Genomic DNA, 16817 nt, shown 5'->3' with positions numbered 1-16817 from the left:
CTTAGGGGCCATCGCCAAGCGGCCACTTGATTGTAGCCAAGTAGGGGCCAGTTCGGTGACGTGTCTGTGACCAGACTAGAACGGTGTGAACCAGGGAAGGAGCTTCTGTTCTCCCACGTCCCTAACCACTGAAACGCATGCAGGGTCCTTGAGTCACCTGTTGGCTTTGTCAGCGTGCTTTCTTACCCAGGTGGAGGCAAGGGGTCCGCCTCACGTTCTGTATCCTTTCCCATAAGTGGGGCGGAGGACCGGCCCGCATGCACGTTTCTTTCTGATATTCCGAGTGTTCCGTTTCTTACCAGGGACGAGGAGTTCTCGGTGAGCTCGGTCCTGGCCTCAGATGTCATACATGCTTCTCGCCGAGACGTCCCGTGTATATTCAGGGTATGCTTTTTTTCTGTTTCTTAGAGATGTTTCACTAATCGTAAGAAAGAACTCCCGTGGTTAAAATAACAGTTCTTTTTCGGAGCGTTTCGTTGTGCCATAGCAAGGGGCTAGCCGGTCCAGGGTGGACCTCCTCTTCCTCTACCTCCTGCCCCCCTGATTCCTTCCCTCGTGTTGGGGTCCTTCCTTCCTAGGCCCCGTCTCCCCCACCTCACTGGCACTGCCTTCCGTCCTGCACCTCAGCCGCCGCGTATGTCTGTGACTCCGGTCACGACGTGCCTGACGCTGGGAGCCGCCACGTCGCCCTTCACGGGTGCAGTGTGCCGCCGCAGCTTTCCTTCCTGGGACTCAGCGGCCACTACCTGGAGCGAAACAGGAAGAAGCCAGTAGACGTTTCTCAGCACTGTTGTTGGCTGAGATGGAGAGGCCCCTCCCCCCCACCCCCACTGAGTTTACGTTAGACGGTGCGCCATTAGGAAGCTTCTGAGAGATTGTGGGATGGGGAAAGGATCCCCCCAACCCCTCCACTGGGGATTTTTTTGAAGATTTTTTTTTTTTTTTAAGTTACTTACTTTGAAAGAGAGAGAGACCACGTGAGTGGGGGAGGGGCAGAGAGAGGGAGACAGAGAATCCCAAGCAGGCTCCACACCGTCAGCACGGAGCCTGATGCGGGGCTCAAACTCACAAAACTGTTACATCGGGACCTGAGCCAAAACCAAGAGTCAGACGCTTAACCGACTGAGCCCCCCAGGTACCCACATTGGGGATATTTTATAAATACGGTAGAAGTTTGGCTGACACCAAATGGAATCCAGGAAGTCCTTTCAATTCAGGAACTGCCTCTTACGTACAACACAGAAAGCTGCCACCGTTGCTTACAAGGTGATCCTTCTGTAGGAGCTTCAGCTGCCCAGGGGACTCTCACAGGGAGGCGTGTTTGGGCAAAAGGCTTTTGTTGGAGATTCTGTTTTTCCCGTACACATTCTGAGAATCTGCTTTTAATTATAACAAGGGCATTCAAGAAATCAGTTTCTGTTTTATTCGATGTTTTAATTTATTTTTGAGAAAAAAAGAAACCATGTGTGGGTAGGGGCAGGGCACAGAGAGAGGGAGACAGAGAATCCAAACGAGGCTCCAGGCCCTCCTGAGCTGGCAGCACAGAGCCCGTCGCGGGGCTAGGACTTGTAAAACAAAAACTGCGAGATCATGACCTAAGCTGCAGTCCGACACTCAACGGACTGAGCCCCCCAGCCGCCCCGACAAATCAGTTTTTAAATGGGATGACTACATGACGGTTTTGGCAAGAGTGGAGTTAACTAGAACCTGACAAGGAGGGGACGCGGGGTGCCTGTTTATCGCTGTGCCCCTGCCCGTGTTCAGCAGCAGAGCCCCTCACACCCTCCGCGGGCGCCCGAGTCACGGTGCTGGGAAGCACGCCCTCCTGTTGCCCACCTCCGGTGCGAGGTGGTGGCCGGGCCAGGCTGGGGGGCGTCTGTTTGCTGTGGTTTGGTTGTCTTATGGCTCTTCTCTTTGTCTGTCATGAAGGTGACAGCCTCTCTCTTAGGGACACCTTCTAAGACCAGCTCACTGCTCATTCTGACAGAAAATGAGAACGAAAAGAGGAAGTGGGTTGGGATTCTAGAAGGACTGCAGTCGATCCTCCACAAGAACCGCTTGAGGAACCAGATCGTGCACGTCCCGCAGGAGGCCTACGACAGCACGCTGCCTCTCATCAAGGCCGTCCTGAGCGCCGCCGTCGTGGGTGCGTGCCGGGGGCCGCGTGGGGCCGCGCTCTCCCAGCACGGACGGCAGCGCGTCTGGGGGGTGCTGCGGGGCCGGACCTGAGCGCGCCAGCACACGAAGGCCACGGCCGCGTCGTCCGTTCGAATGTAGTCCCGCACCTGCTCTGAAAAGCGAATGGCGCGCCTGTAGCGCTGACTTTGTGTTCCTACCTCTCCTGCCTTGACAGATGGGGACAGGATCGTGGTCGGCCTGGAAGAAGGGCTCTATGTCATAGAGGTGACCCGTGATGGTGAGTGCACAGGGGCTCCTGTCCGTCCTGGGCTCGCGCAGACGGGAGCGGGATGCGTGGCAGGAACCCGCGAGGGCTGGGACGCGCTCGGTGATGTGGGAAGCGCGCAAAGGAAGGGAAGGGCGGACAGCTGAGAAAAGCAGTTTGCGACAAATAAGACAGATGTTAGTAGCCGTGGAACGTTCACCGGTGCCTCCGAGCGCAGGGTGCAGCGCGGGGCAGAGAGCAGCCCCAGGGGCCGGGGGCGAGCTGCTCACGGCCCTCACCGAGCTCGTCTAGGAGAGGACTGCATAGGCAGCTGGGGGCGGGGGAGCTTCCTAGAAGGAAGAACGTTTCCTGAATTCCTCCGTGTGCCGAGACCTGACAGGAACTTCCCTTCTGTTGCTTCAGATTTTTGACATTTCGTTCTGCTCGGCAGGAGAACGCAGAATATCTCCTGTCTCCCCCACTCACTGCCCTGTGTCCGGGGACAGAAACACAAGGAGACCAGCACTGGCCTGGGCCCTGGGCCAGGGTCTGGGCACCGCCCCTAGAAATGAGGGGCTGTTCCCGGGTGGGCAGCGTTCCCTTCCTGCCGAGCCCGGAGCGAACACACGTCACCTGCTGCCGGCCTGCCGGGGCCCGTTGGTCCCTCAGGGTCCAGACCCAGGGCTCTGCTCAGAGAGCCCTTAGTGCAGGTCCTACATCCAATACCCCCGATGTTATGGGCCCGGTGGGGATGGCAGCTGCTTGCAGAGCTTGAGGGGCCAGCGAGGTCGGAGACAAGTCTTTGTTCCCTAAATGCAACCCGAGGGTTCTTGGCCTCAGGGAGGAGCTGGAAGGACGTCCGGCGCCACCTCCAGGCCGGGGCCCTGGTGCTGGGGGGGGCAGGGCAGGGCGGCGGTCTTAGAATGGCCCCCGGGGGCCACTCAAGGAGGGCGCTGCCCTGGCGTCTGCAGGGCCGTGAGGTCGGTGGGGGTGGAGGCACGTTCTAGAGCGTGATGGGGCCATCCCTCCACGCCGACTGCGGGGAAGGGAGCGGTGGGGAGGTTCCTGGCACCCTCGAGCGGCTGCCCTCGAGCGGCTCTGAGACCCGACGTTGCATCCCCGCAGTGATCGTCCGCGTTGCCGACTACAAGAAAGTGTACCAGATCGAGCTCGCTCCCAAAGAGAAAATCGCCGTCCTCCTCTGCGGCCGCAACCACCACGTCCATCTCTGCCCGTGGTCTGCCTTTGATGGGGCGGAGAGCAATGTCGACATCAAGCTTCCGGAAACAAAAGGCTGCCAGCTCATAGCGACTGCCACCTTGAAGAAGAGCTCTTCCACCTGCCTGTTCGCGGCCGTGAAGCGGCTGGTCCTCTGCTATGAGGTCCAGAGAACTAGGCCTTTCCACAGGAAGTTCAATGAGCTGGTGGCCCCCGGCCCCGTGCAGTGGATGGCCGCGATCAAAGACAAGCTCTGTGTGGGCTACCCTTCTGGGTTCTGTGTGCTGAGCCCCCAGGGGGACGGGCAGGCTCTGACCCTGGTAAATCCCAGTGACCCCTCGCTCACGTTCCTCTCACAGCAGTCTTTTGATGCCCTTTGTGCTGTGGAGCTCAAAAGCGAGGAGTACCTGCTTTGCTTCAGCCACATGGGACTGTACGTGGACCCGCAAGGCCGGAGGTCACGCATGCAGGAGCTCATGTGGCCTGCGGCGCCTGTTGCCTGTAGTATGTATATGTTTTCTGTTGCCGTATCTCTGTTGCCGCTTTTCACATCGACAGTGAGCACGTGTCCTGTTTCGCTTTGGTCTGTCTCTCGGTTCCCTTAGCTGAGCAGTCAGGCGCTGGAGCGGCGGGCTCCGTGGGTCTCTTCGGGAGAAGGTGCGGTCCTGACACCGCGTCTCAGACCGGCGGGCGGGCGGGCTGCAGGCGGGCTTGCCTCTCGAGCCGGCCTCCAGCCCACGGCCCCTTTCTGTCCCCGAGCGCCGGGGCCTTGCGGGAGCCCCACAGCCAGAGAACCCCAACGGGGATGGTTTATAAGCTCACACGGTAATAAAAACAAGTTACAGGTTTCTGGCAGCCAGAAAAAGTTGAGCTCCAGTGTCCGGTAAAGCTCCCGGAGGGACGTTTTCCGGAAGTGCTAGGAGCTGCATTCCTGTGTTTGCTCAGTTGCAGTGGCTTTCTGTGGAACGCAGTCCCTGGACACGAGTCATTGAGGCCTGAGCCTGGTGAGCAAGGACCTGGAGTGGGTTCCACAGGGCCACACCCCGCCCACCCGCTGTCTGATCGCTCAGGCTGGACTCTCAGCCTCAGATCCCACCTGTTCCGTGTATCCTGGTCACCCGGGTCGTCCAAGCAGCGGGTCGCACAGAGAGCAGGGAGTAATTAGACTAGACACAGGGTGCACGTTGATTTGGGGCTGGTGGGGGTGGGGTGGGGTCACAGGTCTTCTTAATTATCTAAAAGGACAGCCTTTTTTGGTGGCTGGTTGATGGCCGTGCCAAGCTGGCAGTGTACCCAAGGGTGCTGAAACCAGGATGTCCGGCCCTTGGGGCAATCGATGTGCCAGCCTTTGGCTCTCCCGCCTCGCTGGCTGATTCCTGACTTGCTTAGCCCTCAGCCAAGGGCGCCAGTGCAGCAGATAGGCAGGCAGGTGCTGGCAGCCCAGGGCCAGCAGGGAAGGAGGCAAGGCCTGTTGCCATGACACTTCTCCGGTCCCTTCCTTGCTCCCTCCCGTCCTCCTCGTGGGAGACTGCATAGGAATGGCCCCAGAGCCACGTAGGATCCCTGCCAATCAGAGTCTTTTCCTTTAGAATCCTAAGGTTGGTTTTGGGTTTTTTTTTTTTTTTTCTAATGTTTGTTTATTTTTGAGAGTGAGAGAGGCAGACTGCAAGCAGGGGAGAGGCAGAGAGGGAGACACAGAATCCAAAGCAGGCTCCAGGCTCTGAGCTGTCAACACAGAGCCCAACGTGGGGCTCGAACTCACAAACTGAGATCATGACCTGAGCCAAAGTCGGACACTCAACCAGGCGCCCCTAGAATCCTAAGTTTTTGAACAGTTTATTGTAGAAAGGTCACTGAGCGTGGTGAGTTTGGAGTCCTGGCTGTGTGACTGGCATGGACACCTGGTGTCCCTGTTCTTCCCTTTCCAGGTCTTACTCCACCTTTGTGGCCTTTTTGTCCCACGTGCACATTATAGACACCAAATCAGTTTTAGAGTTGACCAAAAATAAGTATGTGACGTGCAGGCTGGAGAGGTATTAACTCTCTTGCCTCTATGTTCCAGGCCCTGAGCTGAGCGTTCTTGTGTGTTCTCACCTGTCCCTTGTCATGTAGGGAGGACACAGTCTGTCCCATCTTGCCAAGGAGGACACTGAGGGCCACAGAGGAGAGGTAGCTTGCATAGGGCACAGAGCAGAACCGGGCTCAAATGGAGGCCGGTCAGTCTCCGAGGCCCATGCCCCTCCTGTTGACTTTCTTTTTTTAAAGTTTATTGATTTATCTTGAGGGTGAAGGGGAGTACGAGCATGGAAGGGGCAGAGAGAGAGAATCCCAAGCAGGCTCTGTGCTGTCGACTCAGGGCTCGAACCCACGAACCGTGGGATCGTGACCTGAGCCGAAATGAAGAGTCGGACGCTCAACCAGCCGAGCCACCCAGGCGCCCCTGGTGTTGACTTTTTAATTTAAATTTCTCTTGAGACTGGACACTTCAGTCTATCACTAGAGCTCACACACACAGGTCTCTTCCTGGCTCCTTGCAAACGAAGCCCCACATATTCCCCCGTAAGAGGAGCTGCCCCAGATGCCTGCGGGTGGAGAGTGGTCCTCTGAACGTTACCTCAAAGTTTGCTGACCTGTCACCTCTGAGACGGTCTGGCGGCGAGTCCCAGCGTCTTGCCTGCTTCCTAAACCCTGTTCGTGGTTTCCTTTTTGCATTCGAAAGAGAAGGGCCGACCACGTAGCCCGTTGGGAATTGGCAGCCACACCGCAGAGCTCTTTTAAAAATTCATCTCCGGCAGGTGTCGGGTGACAGGAGGGAGTTCGACTCGACCCCGGAAGGCAGAGGGACCGGGAACAGTGCATTTCTGCAGGGTGGCACTGGGGACTCGGGGGAGGCAGAGTGACCAAAGGGTACCTCCCGCCTGCCCCGCCGTCCCTGGCAGCCGGGCCGCGGCTCCCTCTCTCTGCGACAGTTCTAAATGTGGGGAATGTCCCCTCAGCTTCGAACGCCAGGTGGGCCAACGCTTACCGGTGTGTGATGTTCGGTGCCCTAGGCGGGCTTGCCGTCACCAGGACGACCCCCGGGGCGTCCCTGTCCCTTAGGGAAAGAGCTCCCTCCGGGGTTCACGGCAGGCGGGTCCTCACGGCCAGGCGTGTGCAGACCTTCCCGGAAGGACCGGTGGGTCAGCCGGGTGCGTGGGGGCGCGGGACTGTCGCCCCGGAGCGAAGCGCTTCTGTTTGGAGACCTTAAACGCTTACTCGGAAACCGGACTCCTCGGTGCCTCTTAACTTGCCTCAGAAAAGAGAGCGCTCCGCCCCTCCCTAAATAGCAGCCGCGTTGGGCCTGAAGTCCCTGTGTTTGCAATAATCGTATAGAAAGCTAAGTACGAAAGCCAGCTTTGTGAACAGATCCCCTCCAGCCTCTGTGCTGCGGTAAAAAGCTGTGCGGTTACACACGTGACGGTAGAGCGTTGAAACATCCGGTTGAGTTCGTGCGAGTCCGAAGGGAAGGAGGGTTCTAGAGCGGGACCGGGAACGCTCCTAAGCTCAACCGGCCGCTGAGGGCGGCGGGGGCTCCCCGGCGCTCCCCGAAGGTCGCGGGGGTCGGGGCCCGGCCGCTGCCCGTGGGGGGCGGCGGAGGGCGCGGGGGCCCACGCCCGCTCACGCCGCCCCGCTCGTCTGCGCTAGGTTGCAGCCCCTCCCACGTCACGGTGTACAGCGAGTACGGCGTGGACGTGTTCGACGTGCGCACCATGGAGTGGGTGCAGACCATCGGCCTGCGCAGGGTAAGGCGGCGGGGCGGGGCGGGGTGGGGCGGGGCCGGCGTCCCCCGGGCGTGTGCGGCGCCCGCGGCTACCGCCCCTCTCTGCTTTCCGACGCAGATAAGGCCGCTCAACTCCGAGGGCACCCTCAATCTGCTCAGCTGCGAGCCCCCCCGCTTGATCTACTTCAAGAGCGAGAACTCGGGTAAGACGCCCGCGGCAGGTGTCGCGCGGAGGGAAGGAGGGGCCCCGCGGGTCAGCAGCACGAGGGCCACGCGTGACCGGCGGCGGCGTTCCGCGTTCCCGCAGGAACGGTCCTCAACGTGCCCGACACGTCCGACGGCAGCAAGAAGCAGATGCTGCGGACCAGGAGCAAGAGGCGGTTTGTGTTCAAGGTGCCGGAGGAGGAGCGGCTGCAGCAGCGGCGGTAAGAGCTGGGTCGTGGCCCGGCCTCGCCGAGGCGGGAGGAGGGGAGCCAGGAGGACTTCGACGTCTTTGAGCCCCAGAAACACTTTCTTTCCCCAGAGAGATGCTCAGAGACCCAGAATTGAGGTCCAAAATGATCTCCAACCCGACCAACTTCAACCACGTGGCCCACATGGGCCCGGGCGACGGGATGCAGGTGCTCATGGACTTGCCTCTGGTGAGCTCGCGGGCCGGGGCGGGCCGGGCGTGGGAGCCACATCCGCGCCTGCCTGTGTCACCGGCCCCGGCCCTGGTGCCCGGCAGACCCGGGGCACCTGGCACATGGGTCTGTTCCCACCCTCAGCTGGCCCTGCAGCCGCCCCAGGGGCTGCGTGTGTGTGCGTGTGTGTGTGTGCGTGCGTGTGTGTGAACGCTGACGCGTTTACACGCGTTTGGTGTCTGTCACGGGTTCGGGCTGCTAGCGTTTCGTGAGAAACTAGCTGTCAAAAATGATTTCTCAAGAACGTCTCGATAGGAGCAGGTAGCATAGTTTTTCATTTAAAACCACAAAACGGGGTTGGGCTCAGCCTAAAATAGCTATTCCCACTTCTTAGCTCGGCATTGGCCCAGAGCCACCGTCCGTTTTGCTCACGGGGTCCCCGGGACGCTCTGTGGCCGGCATACCTGCCGGGCCGCGGTTCCGCCCCGGCGGTCTGCCTGCACCCTGGCGAGGGCGCCCCGAGCGTGCTCACTGCTGTTCTCTCCACCCAGAGCGCCGTGCCCCCCTCCCAGGAGGAAAGGCCCGGCCCTGCTCCCCCCGGCCTGTCCCGGCAGCCTCCCCCGAGGAACAAGCCCTACATCTCGTGGCCCTCGTCAGGTACCAGAGGTGCCCAAGGGCGGGGGCCTGCGTGGGGGAGCTCCAGGCTTTCAGTCCAGATGACGGCTGTCCTCGTTCCGTAGGTGGGTCGGAGCCCGGAGTGGCTGTGCCCCTTAGGAGTATGTCCGACCCCGACCAGGACTTTGACAAAGAGGTAAGACTCGCCTCGTTACAGGGACGCCCCCCCAGTGTCTGCATCTCCGCACGTGGAGGCAAATCAGTGGTGACGGAGGCTTTGCCCCACCCGGCCCAGCCACAGGGGCCCAGCGGGCTCGGGAAGCGGGGCGGGAGCGCAGGAGGAGGAGCAGCCTGGTGACAGGCCGGCCTGAGCGCTCGTCACCCCCTCGGGGGCTCCCCACCCACGACTTCTCAGGGGCTGTGCTGAGGAGGGGGGGGCAGGACGGCACCGGCTCCGGGACCCTGAGCCCGTCGGGAGAAAGATGGAGGTTCCCCTCTCCGGGTAGTGGCCTGAGCGGCACGTTCCTCCGTCAGACCAAGGCCTCGGGAGCCAGGCACTGGTGGCTGTCCCGGGCATGGGGTGGCGGGGCAGTGGGCTCCTGGGCACTGACGAGTCGGCACCTCCCTGCCGTGTGACCGAGAGACGAACGCCTTCCCGTAAGAAGTCCATCCAATTTCTTCCTTCTAGACCTCTCTGTGTCGTCTTACTGGGACGTAGCATACTGGTAGCTGCACAGGTGGCCTTCTGCGTCTTCCACGTCGGTCTTCTCTCTGTCCTGCCCCTCTGAGGGCCACTCGGGATCAGAGCGTGCACACCAGGGTGCTCCCGTGGGAGATGGCAGTGAGGGCCGTGGGGCTGTCGCCGGTCTCTCTGCCCTCAGGAGCTTGTCCGTAGGAGGCCAGGAGCCGGACAGCCTGCCCTGTCGCTGTCCAAAAACACGGCCCCGGGGCTGGGCGTGCTCACACTGGCTGCCACACTGATCAGGCAAAGACGGCAGGTCTCCATTCACACGTTTCTCATTCTCACTGAGGTCACGGCTTTCCACACGTGCGTTAGCCATTTCTTCCTCCGGGGCTCGCCTGCACACCTTCACCCCTCGTCCTGATTTCCAGAAGCTCTTCACTCATTGTCCATATTCCCTGTTGCAAGTACTCTGGCCGGTGTCACTAATCCTTCGATTGTGCCTCGATTCTAAGGGTGTTCTGTCTTAACACGGATGAATTCTCGTGCAGTCCAGTCTGCCTCACCTAGGATAAACGTTCTCTCGTGGTGCCTGCAGGAGTCTGGCAGGGGGTCTCTGCTGTCGTGCCGTCACGACAACGTCTGAGAGAGGGAGTGTGTGCGATGGCTGCGCGCACGTGTAGGCAAGGGCCTGAGTTCCTTTCGAAAGTGGATGGCATGCTGGCCCCGTGCCACCGATTTCCCTCCAACTCGAAATGTCTTTATTATCGTCAAGTTCCTTTGTTTACACGTTTCTATTAATGGGCAGGCCGTCCCCCAGTGCACCCACTGGAATCTCTTCCTCTGTCAGCACCACCTGTAACAGGAGACTGGGCAGAGCAAATCTCTTTGTTCCCCCGTTAGAACAATTTCTTAGCTGTTTTTTTCTCCAAATATATTCTTTTAATTTATTTACTTACATAATCTCTGCACCCAACGCGAGGCCTGAACCCACGACCCTGGGATCAAGAGTCGCCCGCTCTTCTGACTGAGCCAGCCGGGCGCCCCACTCCAAAGAAGTTTTAGAACCAGCCTGTTGCCTCCACGGTAAAAAAGTAAAACTTGCGTTGAGCTTTTCATTGGGTTTACGTTGTGAATTCATAGATTAATCTGGGGGATGCCCTCCATCTTGACCTTTCCTGTGTGGGAACGTTGAGCGTCTCTCCAATTAATGGTTCCCCTCTTACAGGCCATGCAGGTTTGTGGTTAGTAAGTTTACTCTTAAGAATTTGAAGGTTTGGGGGCGCCTGGGTGGCTCAGTCGGTTAAGCGTCCGACTTCAGCTCAGGTCACGATTCCGCGGTCCGTGAGTTCGAGCCCCGCGTCGGGCTCTGGGCTGATGGCTCGGAGCCTGGAGCCTGCTTCCGATTCTGTGTCTCCCTCTCTCTCTGCCCCTCCCCCGTTCATGCTCTGTCTCTGTCTCAAAAATAAACAAACATTAAAAAAAATTTTTTTTTTAAAGAATTTGAAGGTTTGGTTGCCATTGTGAATGGACTGTAATCTTCCATTACGGAGTTGGTGGTTACTTCTGGCATCTTTGGAATGTTCAGTGTCCAGTCACCTTGCTCCATTCTCATTGGCACTTGTGTTTGGTCTGTGGCCTTGGAATTTTGGCTCTCTGGCCCTGGGCAGGGCAGATGGTGGGAGCGAAGAGGTGGGCGCTGCCTCTCTCCGTGCACTGGCCGGGGCTCCTGAGCGCCTAGGTTTGGATTCCTACACCACTGGCTCTGTGCCCCTGCCCGCGTCTCACTAAGACTTCACCCTCCCCCGCCCCCGCCCCCACCCGTCCTTTGTGGGGGGCATCTTTCACTTGGCTAAAGAAGTGGTTTTCTCCTCCTAGCTTCGGAAGAGTTTGTTTTTTCAATAAGGAAGGGATGATGGATATTAATCGAGATGCTTCTATCAGAGTTTTCCAAAGTGACCACCTTCGTGATTCTCTCCCCAGCCTGTTAACGTCAGAACAGACGTCCTTGTGTTCTGAGGCTAAATCCTCCTTGGTCACGATGTGTTGTTCTTATTTTGTACGCTAACAGATTCAGTCTGATCGTTTGGTTGACTATGCCTATCGGTAAAGTTGACCTGTGGTTCTCATGTTGCGTGTGTGTGTGCTTGGCCAGCTTTGTTTCAGAGCTGTGCTGGCCTCAACACCGAGGAAGCCCGTAACTCTCAGTTGCCATAATATATGGAATTTCTTTCCCGGAAGGTTTCATAGAACTCCCTTGAAATTGCCCACGATTAATGGCTCTGGAGGTAGGTCTTGTTTTTTTCCTCTTATTTTCCTTTTTTCCCCTAAACTGTCTATGTTGAAAAATTTCAAACCTCCAGAAACGTTGCAAGAATAGTAGACCTTTACGTAGTCCGCTTTTCCCTGTTTGATGTTTTGGGGCCGACCCAGCAGAAAGTAAGTTGGAACATCACGACAGCCCTGGTCCAGTTCTGCGCGGGGCTCAAATCGCCCCTCTGCGCCCTCCCGGCGTAGTGACGGCCCCTACAGCTTGCTGAGACCCAGGCCCCAGTGAAGGACTACACATTGCACATGTAGTCCCGTCTGTAATCTGGGTCTGGCCTTTTTTTTTTTGTCTTTCATGGCATTGATTTGTTATCAGTACGGTCCTGTTGCAGAATGTCCCTCAGTCAAGGCTTCTCTGACGTTTTGAGTTGGGTAACAGTGGAAAGTCCCCATAATTCTCTCCCTGCCACCCAGATCTCCCGGGGACCAGCAAATAAGTGCGTGTAAGCACGCGTGCCCGCCACTTCCTGAACTGTATCCAGAGGTGGGACAGACCACGCCCCTCCCCGAGGACCGGGAGTCCTTCCCTTGTGTAACCACGGTGCCGGCCGTGGTCTGCCTGGGCCACAGTGTCCACAAGCACCGTTTCCTGGTACGGACCCTGTCTCCGGTCACACGAGACATTCAGCTGCCTCAGATCTTCAGCCACCCCCCGCCCCGGAGCACAGCTTCAGTCTTTGCCGTAACATTTTGCGGAGAACACGCCCCTTACTTTCTGGAGCGCTCCTCGGTTCGGGTGCGTCCCTCGTTTCCTGAGATTCCAGTTGTATGTCCCAGGCTGGAATACCACGCGGAGGACATGGTGTCCTCGACGTGTCCCGTCCTGAGGCACGGAGCCCCTGTTTGTCCTGCACTGACCTCGTTTGTTTCTCTTTGACATCATTGCAAGTGACGTTCACGTGACACGAAGCAGCCATTTGAAAGTGAACGACTCGGTGGTTAAGGCATGTCCAGAGTCGTGCAACCACGAGCTAAAATCAAGGGTCAAAACATTTCCATCGCCCCAACCCCTTCCCCCCCGACCCCCGACTAAGCAGCCTCTCCCCGTCCCACCCTTCCCCCAGCCTGTGGCAGCCACGAATCTTTGTTCTGTCCCTGTGGAGTCACCTGTTGTGGACATTTCATATGAACAGAATCGTGTACTACATGGCCTTTCACGTCTGGCTTATTTCACGGAGCAAGAGGTCTTCGAGATTCGTTGTAGCAGGTGTCCGCGGGTTGTTCCTTTTTGTTGCCAGATACTCCATCGTACAGCTGTACCGTGTTTCGTGTACTCCTTGGTCCACTGATGGGTATCTGGGCTGTGTTCACCTTACGGCTGTTAAGAATAGGGGCGCCTGGGTAGCTCAGTCGGTTGAGCGTCTGACTTCCGCTCAGGTCATGATCTCGGGGTCCGTGAGTTCAAGCCCTGTGTCGGGCTCTGTGCTGACAGCTCGGAGCCTGGAGCCCGCTTTGGATTCTATCTCCCTTTCTCTGCCCCTCCCCCACTCATGCTCTCTTTCAAAAATAAACATTAAAAATTAAAAAAAAAAATACTGCAGATATGAACGTGTGTGTACACGGATTCGTGCAAGTGCCTGCCTAGCAGTGGAAAATGTTTAGCTTTTTGAGGAACCATCAAATTGTTTTCCACAGCAACTGTATGCCATTTCACACTCCCACCAGCAGCGTATGAAAGTTAAGATTTCTCCACATCCTTGTCGCTACTTTCCTGGTTTCGTTTTGTTTTTTTTAAAAGCCATCCTAGTGGGTGTGAAGTTACTTTACCTCATTGTGGTTTTAATTTGCATTTCCCTAATGAGTAGTGATGTCAGCATCTTTTTTGTGTACTTGTTGGCTACTTCTATACCTTTGGAGGAAGGTCTGTTCAAATCTTTTGCCCATTTTTAAAAATTGAGTTGGCTTTTCACTGTGGGGTTGAAGAATTCTTCATGTAATCTGGATACTAGACCCTTATATGATTTTTAAATACTTTCTTCCGTTCTGTGGGTTGTGTTTTCACATTCTTGATGATGTCCTTTGATACTTCTAATTTTGGTGATACCCAATTTTTTGTTTTCTTTTGCTGGTTGTGCTTTTGAGGTCCTAAGAATTCATTGCTGAATCCAAAGTCTTGAAGATTTAATAGTGTTTTCTTCTAAGAGTTTTATGGTTTGAGCTTTTGTATTTAGGTCATTGATCTATTTTGAATTAATTTTCTGTATGTTGGAGGTAGGGGGTCCAGCTTCATCCTTTCATATGTGAATATCTAGCACTATTTGTTGTAGAGACTTTTCTTTCCCTCATTGAATGGTCTTGGCACCCTGGTCAAAAACCGGTTTGCCATGGCTGGATAGATTTATTTCTAGACTCTCAGTTCTATTCCACTGTTCTCTGTGCTAATACACACCACAGTGCATTACTGTTGTATTACATTTTGAAGAAGTTTGGGAAGTGTGATTCCTCCCATTTTTTCCTTAGTATTGACTACTCTGGGCCCCTTGCAATTCCGTATGAATTTGAGGACTGGCTTTTCCATTTCTGGAAAAAAGGAGAGAGCGCCATTGGAATTTCAGCAGGGATTGCCCTGAATCTGTGGATCACTATGGGGGAGTATTGCCATCTTAATGATGTTCAGTCTTCCTGTCCATGAACATGGGATGTTGTTCCATTTATTGAGGTCATCTTTTAATTTTTGGGAATATTTTGTAGCCAACAGTTTCAGTGTAGAAATCTTTCACCTCTTTAAGTTTATTCGTAGTTAGGTGTTATTGCTTTGGATGCTATTTTGAATATAATGGTTTTCTTAATTTCCTTTTCACATTCCTCATTGCGGGTGTATAGAAACACAACTGATTTTTTGTGTGTTGATCTTGTACCCTGCAGCTTTGCTGAATTGGTTTGGGTTGGGTGGGAGAGTTGTGAGTTCTTCGGGATTTTCTGTATGTAGATCCATCTGTGAACAGAGATGGTTTAACTTCTTCTTTTCCAGCTTGGATGCCTTTTTCTTTTTCCTGCCTAATTGCTCTGGCGAGAACTTCTAGTACAATGTTGAACGGCAGTGGTGAATGCAGGCATCCTTGCTTGTTCCTCACCTTGTGGGGGAAGTTTTTGACTTGCACCATTTGGTATAAAGTGAGCTATGGGTTTTTCATGGACATTCTTTATCGTGTTGAGAAAGTTTATCATGAAAGTATGCCTTGTCTGACTTCAGACCGTTTGGTTTCTTCACTGTGGAGTTGCTCATTCCTCTGTAATTACTGAATTACTTGTGGGGTTATCTCTTACCAGCAACCTTAAGGACCGTGTGACACGCTGGTAAAGAGGGTGTGTTGTCCTAACAAGAAAGGGGACAGCAGCTGCCACGTCTTGGCACCACAAATGGCCACATCTGGCTGGGCGGCACACAGCCTCCACAGGCCCAGGGTGATTGGTTCATATGCCGACCCCCTCCTTTGTGTTAACAGCCCGACTCGGATTCGACCAAACACTCGACTCCATCGAACAGCTCCAACCCCAGTGGCCCCCCAAGCCCCAACTCCCCGCACAGGAGCCAGCTCCCCCTGGAAGGCCTGGAGCAGCCGGCCTCCGACGCCTGAAACCGCCAGCCTGCCGCCTCACCACCGTGGGGCCCGGGAGCTGGGGGTGGTCTCCACTGTCAGTGCCAAGACTGAGCTGACTCTCCAGTGTTGTCCGAGGAAACACAGACTCAATTTGTAGATATGGAGATAAAGAGGAATCTTTATTATAGTAATGATCAGTTACACGCCGCATGGGCTGTGGCGGTAGACCGGATCCACTCATCTGCACAGCTGTGAGGAAACACTTCCGTTTGCACATGAAGGACCAGCACCCAGCCCAGAACAAGCTGAGAAGCCGCACGGGGCCCCGCAGACACCCGGTGGGCCCAGCGCAGCCCTGCTGAGGAAGTAGCTCGGAACGCAGCCTCAGTGACGAGCCTGTTCCCTATTTCCTGAAACTTTCCTAGGACCTTAGGAGAATAGTAGGAAGTTGTGTGTCATTCCCAGTGTCACTAGAATTGTGAAGACAGGAAAGTGGAGGTTAGTTGGTGGCCTTTTTGTTCATTTAGCCATCACAGTCAGCTGCAGACCTTCCGCCGACCTCGTAGCCATGGACACAGGCCCCTGGTGAGTGACACCTGCCCTGGGTCCCTTGTGTGTTAGTCCATTCCCGGTCACAACCGTCAAGCGTCACCTGTATCTACTACTGTGAAGTCAGCTCACTTCCACAGCTTCTGCCTCACCGCAAAACCGGGGAGCGTTGAGCAGCATCCAGGCCGAGGCCTGCTGGGCGCGAGAAGGCCAGCGCCCCCGACGCCCCGCCCCTGCATGGAGCCCTGTGATTAGTGCCCGTATGCATCATGTAGACTCGCCCGACACACTCCTGCACATAGGCTCGGCCCGCGTATTTACTCTCACCCTTCCTTGCTCACATGTTGAGTGATCGGGTTTGTGGCCTGTCCCATTAAAGGCTGATGGTTAACTGGCCAGCAGACACAGCTGGTCTTTGGCCCAGGACGGGCTTCTTCCCACTCTCCCGCTGGTCGACGTTCTTGGCGATGCTGTGTAAGACGTGCACTTACCTTGAGTCGGCACTGAGTGACGTGGGCACCACGGCCTGCCTGTGCGTGTCACACGCCCAGCACCTGCCTGCCCGCCCACCTCCCTGGGCCTTCTGCTGGGGCTGGCACCTGCTGGGGGTTCTGGTTTTTACTTTTTTAATGTAAGTCTGAGTCTTTGTAATTATTGAATCGTGAGAACATTTTTGAACAATTTACCTGTCAATAAAGCAGATGACAGCAATTTAAAGTTCTCAGTGGTCTGCCTGAGCGTGAGGACTTGTCACCCTGTGCGCATCTGGGTCCCCTGTGTGGGAAGTCCCTCCCCAAAAGTTGAAGGAGCCCCCCTTACCTGCAGAAGCTGTTCTTGGTCATTCACTTGGGGTGGGGGTGAGGGGTCCTGCAGAAGGCTCCTGTGTCCACATGGCAGGAACTGGCTTCCAGCATAGGGCCCTGGCGGGAGTCCTTGTGGGGCGACACCCTGACAGGGTAGGTAGGACCAGGCTTGAGCCCCTGGGTGGTGAGAGGGGCCACCTGGGTAGGTGCCCCTGCTAGGCCTCCAGGTAGCCAGCCATAGAAATTCCATTTGAATTTCAACCTGAGAGGAGGAGGAGCCCTCGAGGGTCATGGTCAGGGCCAGCAGGCTCCCA

At 56.1% G+C, this 16817-nt stretch overlaps 1 protein-coding gene across 1 annotated transcript in view; it reads left to right on the top strand.

The window, feature by feature from the left end:
* The window catches only part of CDC42BPB (CDC42 binding protein kinase beta), a 102164-nt gene extending 85753 nt beyond the window's left edge, over positions 1 to 16411 (top strand). Inside the window, 12 exon segments of the mRNA XM_060620834.3 lie at positions 303 to 384; positions 1930 to 2146; positions 2354 to 2416; positions 3509 to 4105; positions 7286 to 7383; positions 7480 to 7564; positions 7669 to 7786; positions 7885 to 8002; positions 8536 to 8641; positions 8725 to 8795; positions 15056 to 15082; positions 15084 to 16411. Coding sequence (XP_060476817.1) covers positions 303 to 384; positions 1930 to 2146; positions 2354 to 2416; positions 3509 to 4105; positions 7286 to 7383; positions 7480 to 7564; positions 7669 to 7786; positions 7885 to 8002; positions 8536 to 8641; positions 8725 to 8795; positions 15056 to 15082; positions 15084 to 15308 — 1807 coding nt within the window. The 3' untranslated portion in view covers positions 15309 to 16411.
* The last annotated feature ends 406 nt before the right edge of the window (positions 16412 to 16817 follow it).

The sequence above is a fragment of the Panthera onca genome, chromosome B3 (genome assembly GCF_046562875.1).
Source record: "Panthera onca isolate mPanOnc1 chromosome B3, mPanOnc1 haplotype 2, whole genome shotgun sequence".
NCBI lineage: Eukaryota > Metazoa > Chordata > Mammalia > Carnivora > Felidae > Panthera > Panthera onca.
The sequence above is the reverse complement of the archived record's forward strand: the minus strand, read 5'-3'. Positions and strand labels throughout refer to the sequence as shown.